The sequence below is a fragment of the Carettochelys insculpta genome, chromosome 2, assembly GCF_033958435.1.
Source record: "Carettochelys insculpta isolate YL-2023 chromosome 2, ASM3395843v1, whole genome shotgun sequence".
NCBI lineage: Eukaryota > Metazoa > Chordata > Testudines > Carettochelyidae > Carettochelys > Carettochelys insculpta.
In genome coordinates, this window is record NC_134138.1 from 184,656,408 (window position 1) to 184,673,591 (window position 17,184).

Below are 17,184 nucleotides of genomic sequence, written 5' to 3' on the forward strand. Positions count from 1 at the left end.
CAGCTTTACCAGTGGGCTTTGCGTAGTCTCATATGCCTCCTACTCTCTGGATCATCACCTTGTCATGGTGAGTGGGGTTCTGTGTTCCAGTGAATTCGAGAGCTATGCTGCAGGGAGTCTGGTACTTCCAGCAGGCCTCCCCCCACCCTCCATGGCGGCAAGATCAAGGGGGAGGGCCCTGTGAAAGAACAATCCTCATGTCCTCATCAAACAGAACAGGGGGAGGATAGCAAAGATAATGCTACAATGGCTGTGAAGGAGGATGCAAGCTGTAGTGGATAGGAGACTCCCAGTTGTTGTGGATTCCATGCAACGGCCCCCACAAGTTGAAAGAAGTCACGTACAGACATCTTCCTCTGTGTACTACTCTCCTAAATTTTAGCTCTGCAGTGACTGGTGAATGATGACAGGAGCAGGATTGTGAAATCTGGAAGCTTTTAGTCATGAACCAGCACGTTGACAGTAGGTGCATGTATCAGTCATTCTATTTCGAGGACTTAAGTGGTAGAATGGTTAGGCTGCTGCATCCATGACTGAGCGGCCCTACTTAGTACTACATTGCATGTGACAAAATGGGTCTTTGCCCATGACGGTCTGGGACCGTCAAACATTCTGGCATTTAATTTCAAAAAGGGGACTTACACTAAAATGAGGAAGCTAGTTAAACAGAAACTAAAAGGTAGAGTAACTAAACTAAAATCCCTGGAAGCTGCATGGAAACTGTTTAAAGACACCATACTAGAGGCCCAACTTAAATGTATACCCCAAATAAAAAAACACAGTAAGAGACCTAACAAAGAACCACCATGGCTTAACAGCCATGTTAAAAAGGCAGTGAGAGAGAAAAGGGCAGCTTTTAAAAAGTGGAAGTCAAATCCTAGTGAGGAAAATAGGAAGGAACATAAACACTCCCAAATTAAGTGTCATAACGTAGTAAGAAAAGCCAAAAAAGATTTTGAGGAACAGCTAGCAAAAATTCAAAAAATGATAGTAAAATGTTTTTTAAATACATTAGAAGCAGGAAGCCCGCTAAAGAAGCAGTGGGGCCCTTGGATGATAAAGATATAAAAGGAGCGATCAAGGAAGACAGTGCCATTGCGGAGCGATTAAATGATTTCTTTGCTTCAGTCTTCACAGCTGAGGATGTTACAGAGGTTCCTAAATCTGAGCCAGCCTTTTTAGGTGACAAGTCTGAGGAACTCTCTCAGATTGAAGTGACATTAGAGGAGGTTTTGGAGTTAATTGATAAACTGAATAGTAACAAGTCTCCAGGACCAGACGGTATTCACCCAAGGGTTCTGAAAGAACTCAAATGTGAAATTGAGGAGTTAACAACAGTGGTTTGTAACCTATCCTTTAAATCTGCTTCGGTACCCAATGACTGGAAAACGGCCAATATAACGCCAATATTTAAAAAAGGCTCTAGCGGAGACCCTGGCAATTATAGACCGATAAGTCTAACATCAGTACCAGGCAAATTAGTAGAAACAATAGTAAAGAATAAAATTGCAAGGCATGTAGAAGAGCACGAATTGTTCGGCAAAAGTCAGCATGGTTTCTGCAGAGGGAAGTCGTGTCTAACTAATCTATTGGAATTCTTTGAAGGGGTTAATAAACATGCAGACAAGGGGCACCCAGTGGACATAATATACCTAGATTTCCAGAAAGCCTTTGACACGGTCCCACACCAAAGGCTTTTCTGTAAATTAGGCGGTCATGGGATAGGAGGAAAGATCCTTTCATGGATCGGGAATTGGTTAAAAGACAGAAAACAAAGGGTTGGAATAAATGGTAAATTTTCACAATGGAGGGGGGTAACTAGTGGTGTTCCCCAGGGGTCAGTGCTGGGACCGATCCTGTTCAACTTGTTCATCAATGATCTAGAAAATGAGGTAAGCAGTGAGGTGGCAAAGTTTGCAGATGACACCAAGTTGTTCAGGACAGTCAAAACCAAAAGGGATTGTGAAGAACTACAAAAAGATCTCAGCAGACTGAGTGATTGGGCAGCAAAATGGCAAATGAAATTTAATGTGGGTAAGTGTAAGGTAACGCACATTGGAAAAAATAACCCAAATTACACGTACAACATGATGGGGTCAAATTTAGCTACGACAGATCAGGAAAGGGATCTTGGAGTTATAGTGGATGGTTCTCTGAAGACATCCACACAGTGTGCAGCGGCAGTTAGTAAAGCAAATAGGATGTTAGGAATTATTAAAAAAGGGATAGATAATAAGACAAAAGATATCATACTTCCCCTATATAAAACTATGGTACGCCCACATCTTGAGTACTGTGTGCAGATGTGGTCTCCTCACCTCAAAAAAGATATATTGGCTGTAGAAAAGGTTCAGAAAAGGACGACTAAGATGATTAGGGATTTGGAACGGGTCCCATATGGGGAGAGGCTAGAGCGACTGGGACTTTTCAGTCTAGAAAAGAGGCGATTGAGGGGTGATATGATAGAGGTATATAAAATCATGAATGGTGTGGAGAAAGTGAACATAGAAAAATTATTTACCTTTTCCCATAATACAAGAACTAGGGGACACCAAATGAAATTGATGGGTAGTAGGTTCAAAACTAATAAAAGGAAATTTTTCTTCACACAGCGCACAGTCAACCTGTGGAACTCCTTGCCGGAGGAGGCTGTGAAGGCCAGGACTCTATTAGGGTTTAAAAAAGAGCTCGGTAAATTTTTGCAGGTTAGGTCCATAAATGGCTATTAGCCAGAGGTAAAGTATGGTGCCCTAGCCTTCAGTACAAGGGCAGGAGATGGATGGCAGGAGATAAATCACTTGATCATTGTCTTCTGTTCTCCTTCTCTGGGGCACCTGGCATTGGCCACTGTCGGCAGACGGGATGCTGGGCTGGATGGCCCTTTGGTCTGACCCAGTATGGCCATTCTTATGTTCTTATGAAGGCTTATGCTCTGAAATATCTATTAGTCTGTAAAGTGCCATAGGACTTCTTGTTGTTTTTGCAGATACAGACAAACACAGCTACCCTTCTCATAATTAACATTTTAATGCTGCTTCACAACAATATGACTGCCACAGTATTGAGCAACAACAGATTCCAAAGTGACCCCTTTGAGGTCAAAACGGAAGTCAAGTAAGGCTGCATCATTGCCCCATCACTGTTTTGCCTCTTCATCACTATGACCCTTCACCTCATTCATGTCAAGCCTCCAGATGGCATAAAGATTGTCTGTAGAATGAATGGGCAGCTTTTCAGTCTCAGATAACTGGAAAATCACATTGCACATCCTAGTTGCTGGGTTTGAGGTGATCACTTGTGGTTGGAACATGTTAGTGCAGCAAAATGCTTTATACTAAACAATTGATTTCCAAATCCCTTTGCAAACATGAATCTTTGCATATCAATGCCACATCACAACATAGCTTTGGGTGGCATCTTCACTTGTGGTCAGTTTTGCTTAATTTTTGAATTCAGTAGCCAGACTGACAATTACCATAGTGGGGAGAGATACAATATCCTCACCCTTATCTGTTTCCTTACCTGTAGGAGTAAAAGTGCTACTTCCCCTACAGGTTGAAGCTCCCTGGTTCAGCACCCTTTGGGCCTGACCAGTCCCAGATGAGAGACTTTGCTGGACCAGGGGAGCTCAATTCTGCCCCCCTCACCGGCCCCCAAGCCTGGATCAGCTCCTGGCTTGACTGCTGGTCTCCCAGCCAGCTCACTGATTCCATGGGCCCAGCTAGGGTCTGGACCACACCCGAGCCACCAGCCACCAGCCCCACTGCTGTAACTTGTTCCTGGCCACCAGGCCTGCTGCTATGCTGGGCTCATTGCAGCCAGCTGGCTAGGCCCTGCTGCCATGCTCCTGCCCCTGATAGCTCATTGCCCTGCTGGCCCACCCAACTCTTGGCCACCAAGTCCCAGCAGGGGAGCCAGTCCCCCTGCTGCTGGCTCAGCCACTGGCTCCCTTGACGCCAGCCTGACTGGGCTCTCAGCCACCAGCCTTCCACTGGGACTCTCTGGCCCAAGAACATCTGTGATTGCTGGGCCAGAGAGAACCAGTTTTGAGAGGTTCAGCCTGTACCTCCTCTGTTGTTGGGTGTGGGTATCAGCCTTATATGCCACAGAGAGAGGCCTGTGGGAAATAGATGCCGGTGGACTCTTGCACTGCCAAATGTCGGCATTGCTGAGCACCCACAGTTCACATCAGTGACTTACCAACACTACCTGTGGGTACGTCAGGACTGGGGCTGAGCCATTTCCTGTGCTGAGTGCCACTGTGACCGTTGGCCACAAATAGTATACACTTAATGGCATGAGATGTAACATGGTCTCCTTGACTGAGAGAAATGGGTTTATCTTAGTTCTGATATGGACTTCCTCTGTGGGCATTGTTGAGATGTGCTCCAGGATTTTCAAATCTGATAGATACCCACATGTAGTGGTGATAAGCACCCAGACTGGGTGCTTATATGTACAATCCTTTGTCCAGCCTTCTGTGTCCTGCTAAATTTTGTGATGGCCAAGAGTCCTTTTCAGGTTGTGTTGTTAATATTGTTGGCAGTCCTGGTACACCTGTCCCTCGATTTACAAGGTAATTCATTCCATGAAAACTGTGAGGTGAATATTCATAAATCAAAAATGGAATTCCCATTAATTTCAGTGTAAAAATTTTGGACTGGTTCCAGATCCAGTATTTTTCCCACGTTACAATGCTGTACAAACCTAAAAATAAGAACAGTGCTACTTTATTGCTTTTTATTACATTTGTTACAACTAGTCAGTTCTTAGATCGTGGTGAAGAAGGTAATGTTTATACTAGTTCCATAGGATCACCTGTATCGTCATCGGAAACAGCTCCATAATCAGTTCAACCTCCTTAATTGGGGTTTTCTCATCAGCTTTTGAGGTTGATGGTTGAAGATCAGCTGATGGTGATGAGGGTTTAAGAGGAGGTGATGAGGTTGACTTAGACTTCGCTTTCAGCCTTGCAAGGTTAAACAGTTTCCCATCAGATCTTGTGTGCAGCAAGATGCCCTCTGTTGAAGATCCAAAGGCATGCTTCAGGAGGAGTGCGAAGAAGATCCCGAACAATGTCGGAGCAAGCACGCATCCTTGTTTGACGCTGCTCCTGATTCTGAAAGCATCCGATAATGCGCCGTCGTATTGGATGGTTCCTCTCATGTCTTCGTGGAACGACTGGATCATCTTGAGTAACCGTGGAGGACAGCCTATCTTGTGGAGCAGTTTGAACAGACCATCCCTGCTGACCAAGTCAAAAGCCTTGGTCAAGTTGATGAAGGCTATGTAGAGTGGCTTTCTCTGCTCCCTGCACTTCTCCTGCAGCTGCCTTAGAGAGAAGACCATATCAACGGTAGACCTCTCTGCGCGGAATCCGCACTGTGATTCGGGGTACACACTCTCAGCAATCTTCTGGAGTCTGCCAAGGATGACGCAAGCGAACAGTTTACCAGTGACGCTTAGGAGGGAGATTCCACTGTAGTTGTTGCAGTCGCTTCTGTCTCCTTTTTTCTTATACAACGTTACAATGTTAGCGTCACACATATCCTGTGGAACCTCACCCTCTTTCCAGCACAGGCACAGTAGCTCATGCAGGGGTTCCAGGAGTGTGTCCGCGGCACATTTGATTACCTCTGGTGGTATACCATCCTGACCAGGGGCCTTTCCAGCAGCAGTGCTGTCGATGGCTGTCTTCAGTTCATCCACAGTCGGCTCTTGGTCCAGTTCGTCCATTACTGGTAGGAGCTTGATGGCATCGAGGGCTGCGTCAACCACAACGTTCTCGCGTGAGTACAGCTCGGAGTAGTGCTCAACCCAGCGCTCCATCTGTTTGGCTTTGTCAGCGATGACTTCACCATATTTGGATTTCAGAGGTGCCATCTTGTTCTGGGTGGGTCCTAATACCTTGGGAAACTGTTTAACCTTGCAAGGCTGAAAGCGAAGTCTAAGGTGCAAGAAGTCCATCACAGACATGCTGTTCGCAGACGATGCTGCTGTAGTGTCTCACACAGAAGACCAGCTTCAAAAACTGCTGGATCGGTTCTCCAAAGCGTGCAAGGACTTTGGGCTTACCATCAGCCTAAAGAAGGCGAACGTACTCGGTCAGGATGTTGCTGAATCCCCATCAATCAGCATTGACAACTATACGTTAGAGGTTGTCCACAAGTTCGTTTACCTCGGGTCCGCCATCACTGACACCCTGTCGTTGGACACTGAGCTAAATAGGAGGATCGGAAAAGCGGCCACAACTCTGTCCAGACTCAGCAAGAGAGTGTGGAATAACAACAAGCTGTACACTCACACCAAAATGCAAGTCTACAGAGCCTGCATCCTCAGCACCCTCCTTTATGGCAGCGAGACTTGGACCCTGTATGCCCGCCAGGAAAAGAGGCTGAATGTCTTCCACTTGCGCTGCCTCAGGCGCATCCTTGGAATATCATGGAAGGACAGAGTGACCAACACCGCCGTCCTCGAGCAAGCTGGAATCCCAACCATGCACACCCTCCTCAGGCAGTGTCGACTCCGCTGGCTTGGCCAAGTCCACAGGATGAACGATGGAAGGATTCCAAAAGACATCCTGTGTGGTGAGCTAGACTCTGGCAAAAGACCTCTCAGACGCCCCCAGTTGTGTTACAAAGATGTCTGCAAGAGGGACCTCAGAGAGGTAGACATCGAGCTGGACAACTGGGAAGATCTAGCAGACGACCGCAGCAGATGGAGGCAGGGGTTACACAAGGGCCTTCAGAAGGGCGAGTTGAAGATGAGACAGCTAGCAGAGGAGAAGCGAGCGCACAGAAAGCACAATAAGGATTTGCCAGACACCCACTACATCTGCAAGAGATGCAGCAAGGACTGTCACTCTCGTGTGGGTCTTTATAGTCACAATAGATGCTGTAACTGAAGTCCTCAATTGAAACTTTAAAGGGCGCGATCCATAGTCTATGCAGACTGAAGGATGCCTACTGATGAGGTTGAGGGTTGAAAACATGATAGAACTGAAGTTTGTACTGCAAACCTCTTTTTTTTTTTTTTGTCTTACAACTCCTGATAGCATTGAATGTCTTCATGAATTTGTTGCTTGCATGCTGAACTCTGTTCTAAGTTTGGGTTGTTGTCATCAAGAATATGTGTAGATGCCTCCAATGCACTCAAGAATTTTGAGAGTATTTTAGTGTGTACACTTTTTCTGGTTCATCCAATTCTTCCTCCTCCTTTTCTGATAACCTTTCTGCATCCAGCTGAATTAATTCTTCATTAGACGATTCTTTAACATGTGACAATAACGGGTCTTGAGCATCATCTGTGTCAACTTCATTGAATTCTGCTTGAGTTGCCAGTTGTACAATAGAATTTGAATGCCTTTTACTTCACCCTCAAAACCATGGAAGTCATGAACATATTTCGGCAATAGCTTTTTTCAAACACAATTCAGGATATTTTGAGTCATTTTATTCCATACAGTTGTGATATTTTTTATAGCCATCTTGACTTTGTAGTTGTTCCATGACTGCTTAATTGTTGGTTTGTCTTCTCTGTCTGAAGCAGATATGAGATAGCAAGCTTTAAACGTAGCAATGATGTCTTGAGCCAATGGCTGAAGGATGGAAGTGGCATTTCAGGCCAGGAAAACCATTTGAATGTTATTGCCATAATCTTTGACATTGAAATGCTAACCGGGAGCATTATTGAGGATCAGCAGACATTTATTATCCTGATTATTTTCAGCACAATATTTAGAGATGAATGATGAAAGGTAGCTTATTATGTAATCAGCAAAAACCTGCTTTGTCACCCATGCCTTTCAGTTAGAATACCAGACCACAGGTAATGATGCTTTGTTTAAGCCTTTAAGTGCCCTTGGATTTTCTGGGTGGTAAACAAGGAGAGTCTTTGATTTTATACCTCCTTCCACCAAGAAGTAATGTCAGTCTATCCTTCGAAGCCTTGAAACATGTTGCTTTTGTTTTATCCCTTGAAATAAAGGTTCAAGAAAACATTCTTTTCCAGAAAAGCCCCATTTTGTTAACATTAAAAATCTGCTTTGGAGAATATTCACATTCATCAATTATTGGTTGCAATGTGGCTGGGAAAGTGTTAGCTGCCTGAGTATCAGCAGATACTGCTTCACCTGTAACACGCAGGCCATGATAATATGAACATACTTTAAAGCACTCAAACCTACCCTGACTTGCTTTGAACGTTACTTCAGCAACCCCAGCTTGCCTCTGTTCCTCAGCTTTTATTTTTCAGGTCCTCAAACAAAGATCAAGTTTCCTCCCTTACGGTGAGGAAGCTCAAAGGCGTATTGCATTCATTATGGCTGTCGATCCAATGGATTAAAAGTCTTTCAAGTTTACCCATTATTACATCACTAGCCTTTGTTATTTGATGCAACTTTTAGCCCCACCAGCATACATTTCTGCCATTTCTTTTATCTTTTAATTTTTCATGAAGATCATATGTACTGTCAGTGCCAAATGTGTCTTTTGATTGCTGGCCCTCTTCATTTATTTTAATAACTTTATGTTTGATAGCCACAGATATTGTTTTCCTTGATTTCTTGGCCTTAGTGACAGCTCCGGAAGAAACTTCTTCAAGTCTCGGACCCATGATAATCACAATAACAAAGATATTTGAAAATTAATATCACTCACAATCAAGGTCGCATAAACACAACAAAGCGCACGAACCAACTGGGAAGAGTTGGGCAGGTGAATGAGTCAGCCTCGTACTGTGTACTGCCATATTCCTCTGCATGCGTTACTTTTGAAGCGGATGGTCTGACATAGTTTGGTTCTTCTTTGTACTGAAAATATGTTTGTAAATTGAAACACAGATAGAAACTCATCAATCTAAAGTTTGTAAATCGCGCAATAGGTATATTTGAATACCTGTGAATATTGTTCTTAAAAGCAGTACATGTTGTTATAGGACCATATTCCTTCCAAATCAGATGTGAGTATTTTTTCAGACATGCTCAGACTTAATTAACGTATAATTTCCCTAGCAGTAAACATTGAGAAATTATTTATATGTTGGTGCCTACTGAGACTAATATGCCTGATATGGCCTTGAGCTGACAAAAAAGCAATGGATTGCCCAAGATAACTGAATTCTTCTAGATAAGTTTAGATGAACTTTGTGCTTCTGTGTAGAGAGGAAGGCAAGTAATTCTCCCTGGATACTATGTAAAAAGTACAGAAGGCTTGTAATCCTTCTTTTTCTGTTGAATTCTTGTGACAAGTGAAGCTACTCTGAGCCAGCTCACAAAGGTATGTTTTATACACTCTGCATAACCAAAAGAAGCTCTATGAACCTTTATGCTAGACTGAGAACAAGTGGGGAGAATAATTGGAGGTGGTAATTCTCCATTGGCTTCACTTAGAATCTTTGTGCATCTCCTATACTAGTATTGTCAGAAATGTAGCATAAATAGCCAGCTAGCTAAAATTTTCTTTTCTCAGTGGTACAGTGCTCACTATTAAAAAAGTCCAGAACTTGTTTATAGATGTCTTTATTCCTTGTTGTTGTCCTTTACTTAATAGAATTGCAATGCCTAATTCTTCCTTTATAGTGTTTATTTCATATAAGTGATTAACTCATGCTTATTTAGTTGACTTCTACCCTGGTTGAAACACGGTATTTTACTAAACTTTCTCATTCACTTGGGCTATGTCTACATTACAGCGTTATTTCAAAAGGTGATCTTCTGGAAGCTATCTTCCAGAAGATCGCCTTTCAAAAGATTGCATTTACACACAAAAAGGCTCGCTCTGCTTTTTCAAAAGACTGGTCTGCTCCTTTGAAAGAGAGTGTCCACACTGCACCAGCTGCTCTTTTGAAATATGATGGGGCCAGAAAATGCCATGGATGGGATCACATGGATTCCAGGCCCTTCTGGGGGGCCGCAGCTAGCAGCTCCCTAAAAGGGCCTCTCCCTGACATCCTCACTCTGCACACGTGGAGGGTTGCCAGACTGTCCACTGTACAGCAGACCCCCAGTACAGAGTGGGAGGAGTTTTCAAGCCACATGCTGGGGGAAGATGTTTCTCGCTTGCTCCCGATCAAGCCAACAATGTGGTGGGAGGGGAGAAGGCCAAGAGAACCTGCCAGCTGCACGGAGGGGAGAAGACAGATTGCCAGCCACATGGTGTGGTGATGCGGTCCTGGGAAATGTACAATGGCATGGAGCATTGCAAAGCAATCCAATCCAAATTCCCATGTTTCTTTAGGTTGCCCCAGAAGACACCAATCTCCTAAGAATAACAGATAGCAAAAAGAAGAGATGCTCATCCTGTGTGAGCACAGGCCTGGAAAATTTGCTAAAATGTTGTGTGGCACCATGATACCATCTAGTTATCTGGTTGCCTGGCTATTGTGGAAGCCGCAGTAGGTCAGGCCTGGCCAAAAACCTTGTGCAGAAAATACAAGAGTACCTGAATGAGGCCTTCTTGGAGATCTACAGAAGGGATAAGTGCTCTGTCCCCGGAAATGTTAACATGCTGTTCTGTGGGACGTAGATCCTTAGAAAACCTGTACCCATACCCATCCAGGGTATGGAACCTGCTTGTAGGATTCTGAAAAAAATACTCACCAGAACAGCTGGGGGTTTGGGGACTGGCATAAAGGGGACTGGCTCCAGGTCAATGGTGATGAGCTCTGGGCTGTCAGGAACAGCTTCCTTGGGCCCCTGCTGCTTGCTCCCATACTTCTTCCTCCTGGCCCCCCACTAGGCTCATCTCGTCTTAGCTCACCCTGAACCTGAAGGGCCTCCTGAAAAGTCCAAGAAACCTGTCCAGCTATTCATAATACCAGCACGTCTTTGGAGATAACCTAGACTGCCCGAAGGTTTCCCAGACTTTGTGATAGGCCTGCTGGATTTCTTTCACTTTCACCTGGCATTGCTGAGAGCCCTGGCATTAAGCTCTGTTGATCTTCCCAAGTGAAATCTTTTCAAATATGACCGCATTTCACTTGAACACTTGAAGTCTGCTTTCCAGTGACTCCTATCCCCAAACAGCTAGGAGATCCATAATCTCCTGATGGGTCCATGTTGGAGTTCTCTTGCAACCCTGAGAACTCAGATCACAAGCCTGAGTGCTCATGGTGAAAAGAGATGGCAATTGATGCAATGGCTACCGATGTGGTCATTCAATATGATGGCGAAAAGAAATTCTGGCTTCTGGGCTCCCTCTAAATTTTTGTCAAGTATTGGAGGGGTAGCTGTGTTAGTCTGGATCTGTAACAGCAACAAAGGGTCCTGTGGCACCTTATAGACGAACAAAACTTTTCTGTTTGTCTATAAGGTGTCACAGGACCCTTCGTTTCTAAATTTTTGGGTTTTCTGGTGATGAATTCAGATTCGCAGGGTTCCTGTGACCTACTTCCTGCACACCTGGAGAGCAGTGGAAATGGAAGCGGTCGGAGTGGACGACCATGGAGCATTGTGGGATATATATGGGACACCTCTGGAGGCTAATAAAGTTGATTAAAAAACACCGTGTTTCCAAACTAGCCTTAATTTGAACTTGATGCTACTTCGAGTCACTTCTCATGATGTTATAATATTGACATTAGCGCTGCCTAAAATCGACATAATGGTATTTACAGTGAAGATGGTGACATTGTAAAATTGAGCTAACTGCCTTAAATTCGACTTTATCATGTAGTATAGACATAGCTTTAGCCTATCTGTAACCAGTAGAGCATATAGGTCATGTGACAGACAATTCTGTGGGCAGTGCTTTAGCTGCAGAAATGAAAATACACTAATGGAGTAACTCAAACTGCTCGCAGATTCTCTCTTGAGATCATCTTTGTAAGGACCTCATTTCAGTTTTCACTTGATATTGGGTTTTACAGCAGTCTTTCTTGTTGGCGAAGCTGGGAGAGAATTATTCAGAACATCTCAAGAGAGTTGGGTTATGAACTTAGTATTAAAAATTCCAAGTGATCTCTTCTGCTAACTAAATTGGCCCTTTTAAGACTTGATGCCACTTTTTTAGCTTTCTGTAGTTTATTATGTTGTTTGGCGCTTGAAAAAGAGTTGGTAGTCGGTTTTATATATAAACAGATTTGAAGAATGGAAAGATGAACATCTTTCCATTTTATTTAAGCAGCTCAATATTAACAAAGATGGAGCTGTGAATAGAAGCTCTTTGTTAAGCTTATTTATTAGATGCTTGTGTTAGTGTTGCATGTGGCTTCCAGTCGGAAATATTCACAAGTAACTTGAAAAGATCTTTAAAGCATATACTGAGTGTTTTCATTCTCAGAATTAGCATGTCAAGGATATATGGACCAGCAGAAAAAACAATGGGAAATAATTTTTAAAATGGTGTCCCTGTCGTCTACAAATTAGTAATTAGTCGTGCTGTAACCTAGGGTTTTTTTGTTTTACTTAAACTGAAGTTTTAATATCTCCTTTGCAGAGAGCTTCAGTTTTCTTCCGAATGGTACATTTTTTACTTGCTAACTTTAGATCTTTTCAAGTGTTGTTTTAATATTAAATATATTTGACAAACCTTTCAAAACATGGTGTTATGAAGTGTTAGTTCTCTGGGTAACAAAAAAGTGAGAAAAAATGTAAAGCTGCAGTATTAGTGATAAGCATTTGCAAGTAGATTTTACGAGAGCCTGAGGATGATTTAAAGGACTTGTCTTTTAATTAAAAGTGGCATACACTTAGAAAAAATCCATGTTAGTTGAGAAATTGATTCTCTCATTTATTTATTTATTTATTTATTTGGAAAAGCTGAGTTTTCTTGTATGGGGTAAATGTCACTCTGTTCATATCTTAGCTTTGCTGCAAGTCAGGACATGTACCATTCTATCAGGTTGTCATAGAAACGCAGCTAACTGTCATCTCAACTCAGGCTTCTGATGGTTTTATTTGTAGGTTTGCAGGATTATTAAAATTTAACAAAAATTATTGATTTGCTTTTTATTAATGCTGGCTTGTGTTTACCTTAGAAATTCAGGCTGCATAAAAGCTTTCCCTGATTGGAAAATATTTGTCAGATGTTAAGTTCAGATACAATAATGTGTTGTTTTTTCTCTCTTATTTAGAATGTGGTAGTCTGTAGCAATAGAGTAAACTTGTATTGTTTCACCAATCATTTTTTATTTCTTTTGTTTAAAGTGAGCCAAAAACTTCTCAAATTCACCTTTTACCTGACTTTTACTTTACATAAAAGATACCTGTCAAAAAAGCATGAAGTTGGTACATCTTTGTGGCTAATATTTCGAGTTTTTATTTTATTTATGTTTTCTTGAAGCCTGGCAGAATGCTTCATTGTGCTGAGTTTTGAAAGTATATATTTTTGTATAGGCATATGCAGGAGAAATTATTTAGTTTTCACTCATAAATAAGACAGGTAAAACTTATTTACAGTATCTCTAACAGCCTGTGGATGAATGCTGTTATGCAAAATTCTCAAGAGACTAGAATTAACTTTTCTCATTGGTTGCACATATGATGTCCAGACTTCAGCAACATGTGGAATCTTATTACGAAGGATAAATTTGAATCTTTACTTCCCATGTTTGTCAGGTTGCACAGATCACGGATGAATTTCATGTATACTCTTTGCAGTCATGTAAGAAATATAATAATATATTAATTGCTGTAAAATACGTAAACAAACACTACTTTTTCACAGTTTTTGTCTGTTAAGGATTTGGAAGGACAGGTAGTTTAGCTGAGTTTTATATACAGCACTCTAATTTGACATTGTCATTCTGACGTGTAACAACTTTGTTCAATGTGGAATTACTGAATAAAATTGTTTCTTGCTGGACATTTTGACATGTGTCATGGTTGTTGACATCACTACATTAATTGCTTTTATACACAGCCATACAACACTTTAACAATTTTTTAAAAGAATCTTTTATTCTAGCATGTATACCGTAAGTTGGTGGCATGAATTACTGAATTCTACTGTAGTTTCGTATTTGTATTGTGTTTTCTGGAAAAAAAATCATAATGTCAAGGTAGATAACAGTTTAAACTATTTTAGTAGTTTAGTACATCAAGTAATCCTATTGGCTTTTAATACAGGAAAAAAAAAAAGACTGGTTTGTTTTTTGCAGATTGAATCTCTCTAGTTTGGCACCATAGTGACCTGACCAATGCTGGACAAGATAATCTGCTGGGACTATGGGAGGCCAATATTGTTTAGCTGCATTACCAACACTTCCACTGCTTCCTGAGCTCTTAAAAGACGTTTAGGGTAAATTACAGCTAAATGACTGCATACGACACTGAGAACCAAACCAGGACTGGTGGCTGTAAACGAACTTTATGGGACCGTGGGCTGCCCACAATAAGTGGTCGTCTGGCTAACAGAAATCATGGTAGATTACGGATGTTGCTGGAGGAGAGAGTGCCAGACTAGAGAGGTTTAGCCTGTGCTTCAAGAAAGGCTTAAATAAAATAATGTTGGGTTTTTTGTTTCTCCATTAGGAGTTGTATAGCCTTTAAACTCATTAGATGTGGAAAAAAAGCATGTCTAAAATGTCTAAAAAGCACATTTTGTCTGAGGCTCTCATTATGCTTTATGAATATTAATTGAACCTCCTCCACCCTTTTTTTGAAATCAATATTAGAATCATTTCACTCATCAGTGAAGTGAAACACTGGAGCTCTTTTAACAGCACATGGCAATGATACACATCAGTTTTAGGGCAGAAAGTGAAAAAAGAATGCTATATCCAGTGTGTGCACACTGAATTCTCACTTTTTGATAGTGGTGTGTTCATTCTGAGTGAGGAAAAAAAGGGGGATGTCATATGCTGGAATTTATAGTATCAAATGAAACTATTGAATATAAAATGTGTGCATCTGAAATATATATTACTGCAATAGGGCATTTGGCATAGGTTCACCCCTAAGCACACTATTGAGCCTTGAGCATTCATTTTATAAAAGGTACATAACTAGATTGTTTTGATCAATCAGCTAACTTACTTTCTTTACTAATCTCACTGTTCACTGTAAAGTGTCACTTTGTGCCTTTCCTCGATCCTGAATGGTGATTGGATGACTATATAGTTTGTTTAAAGGGTAACAACAGGGTAGCTTTGAGGTCCTAGAAAAGTGTGAGATCACAGTTTATCCATGTGAAGTTTACTGTATCCAGATGTTTCTCGAACAGTTTTTCAGCAGCATTTCTACCTTTTTTTTTTCTGTTTGAACATAAAATCCATTGGCATATCTTACACAGGTAACATATTCCGAGTAGATATTTTTATTTTTATTTACAGCATTTTGTGTCTGTCCTTCCTACTGAGGTGCAGCATCTTGTAAAGGTCTTCAAGTTTTTTGTAATGTGCATGCTTCAGCTCAGAGCTAGATGTGGCTACAGCTGCATACTTTATTTTTTATCATCAGCTTTGCCATATCCATACTATTTTTTTCTTAATTGAGAATGAGTAACCTTATTTAACAAAGAACCATGTACATCTTTCCTGCTTGTTGTAAGTCAGCTAAGCGCCTTTTACAATTTCTGTCCATTTACTTATTTACAGTGCAATATTTAGTTGCACCAGAACTCTGGTACTAGTAATGGGAATGTTAAGTACAGTGGCGGCTGTTCAGAGATCATAGAGAATCATCTATGGCTGTTGCTGTGTGATGGTATTTGGGGATATCTAAGTATGTAAATTTAATTTTTAAAAAACTCTTTTCCCTCCTCTTCCTCAAACAGGAAGATGAGAGTGAAGAAGAACCCAAGCTGAAATACGAAAGGCTTTCTAATGGAGTGACCGAAATTCTCCAAAAGGATGCTGCCAGTTGCATGACAGTTCATGAAAAGGTACTTTTTTCTTTTTTCCTGGATGGGGATATGCAATAGCTGTTGGCTTGTTTTTTAAAATTTATAAGTAATCTCTAGCAATAAATAAATAAATAAATAAATTGAAGTTTTTTGTAAAGGTACTGACAAGTCTGAAGGTCATCTCAGCTAATTATGCTGCAAGTAACTGTAATAAAGTGACTTAATAGTTACCTTTTGTTGGACAGTTCTTTCTTTCTCTCCCTTAAGAGGTAAAGAGGTGAGATTTCAGTATTTTGTAAGGTGTAATATTTATAGGAGATTTAGTTCTAATTAAAAACAGTATGATGGGTTAGAGAAGTGTTTCCTAAACTGTGTTCCACAGAACACTGGTGTTCCACAAAAAACTCGCAGGTGTGCCAGGAGGACCTGACACCTTTTTTTATATCATACACCAAGGTTATGTATTATCTGTTGTTAAAACCAGATACAATGTTACTACTTCGTTGCTATGGTACCTGATTAAATTCCTGCATTTTTGTTGTTGCTGGGTTTTGGGGTTTTTTTGTTTTGTTTTTGTTTTTTGTCCAACAACAATTTTTCAAAGAAAATTTTCATAGGTGTTCTGCATAAAAACAATTATTGTTTGGTTGTCTGGTCTCGAAAAGTCTAAGAAGTACTGGGTTAGAGATCAAGATGTAGTCTCAACCAGGCTTTATCAAGTAAAAAACTCAGCACCTCCTGAATCATCCCAAACTAACTCAGTCAACCCATGGGCTGATTTAGTGGGCAAAGCTATTCATATGTGGAAAACAACTTAAGTTTTGGTAGTAAAAAAGGAAAATAATCAAACTACATTTATTCCTGACTTTTTACAAGCATCTTATGCTGAGTAAACTCAAAACGTGGACCAATAACATTAGTCTAAAAGGCATAAGAGTGAGAGAACATTGAAGACAGAAGGACTTGCTTTCATGAGGGTAAAAGTACAGTTTTTGAGATGAAGATAGAGTTGGAACGTCAGCTACAATTCTTGTTAACTCTGTTCATCAGCTAAACATTTTTTCTTCTTCTGAGTTTGCTTGTTTTTAATATTAAAATATAAAATACTAAAGATAACGTGCTGTACATTTGAAAATATGTGGCTTTGATAACTCATCAGACTGATAAAATATATAAAGACTGTAATATATACAGTTGTATTTTTTTTAAAAATTATAATTTTCTGGCAGACCATAATGGCTTCTTACCAGCTACCATGGGGGTGTCTGTGATAATGTTGTTTAGTTATACATTTATGATTAAGACTTGTGTTGTATGTTTCTTTACTCAGAATATTGTTGTAGCTGCTCAAGAGGCACTTTTTTGGCTAGTTAAAGATTGTGTTTTAAATTTCGTATCTTTT

The 17,184-nt window shown here is 41.0% G+C and overlaps 1 protein-coding gene across 2 annotated transcripts in view; it reads left to right on the top strand.

The window, feature by feature from the left end:
* VPS41 (VPS41 subunit of HOPS complex) overlaps positions 1 to 17,184 on the top strand; it is a 184,375-nt gene that overhangs the window by 22,202 nt on the left and 144,989 nt on the right. For both annotated transcript variants that reach the window (XM_074988089.1, XM_074988088.1), the window contains exon 3: positions 15,714 to 15,821. In XM_074988089.1, the coding sequence (XP_074844190.1) occupies positions 15,714 to 15,821 (108 nt within the window). The remainder of the gene's footprint in view (positions 1 to 15,713; positions 15,822 to 17,184) is intronic.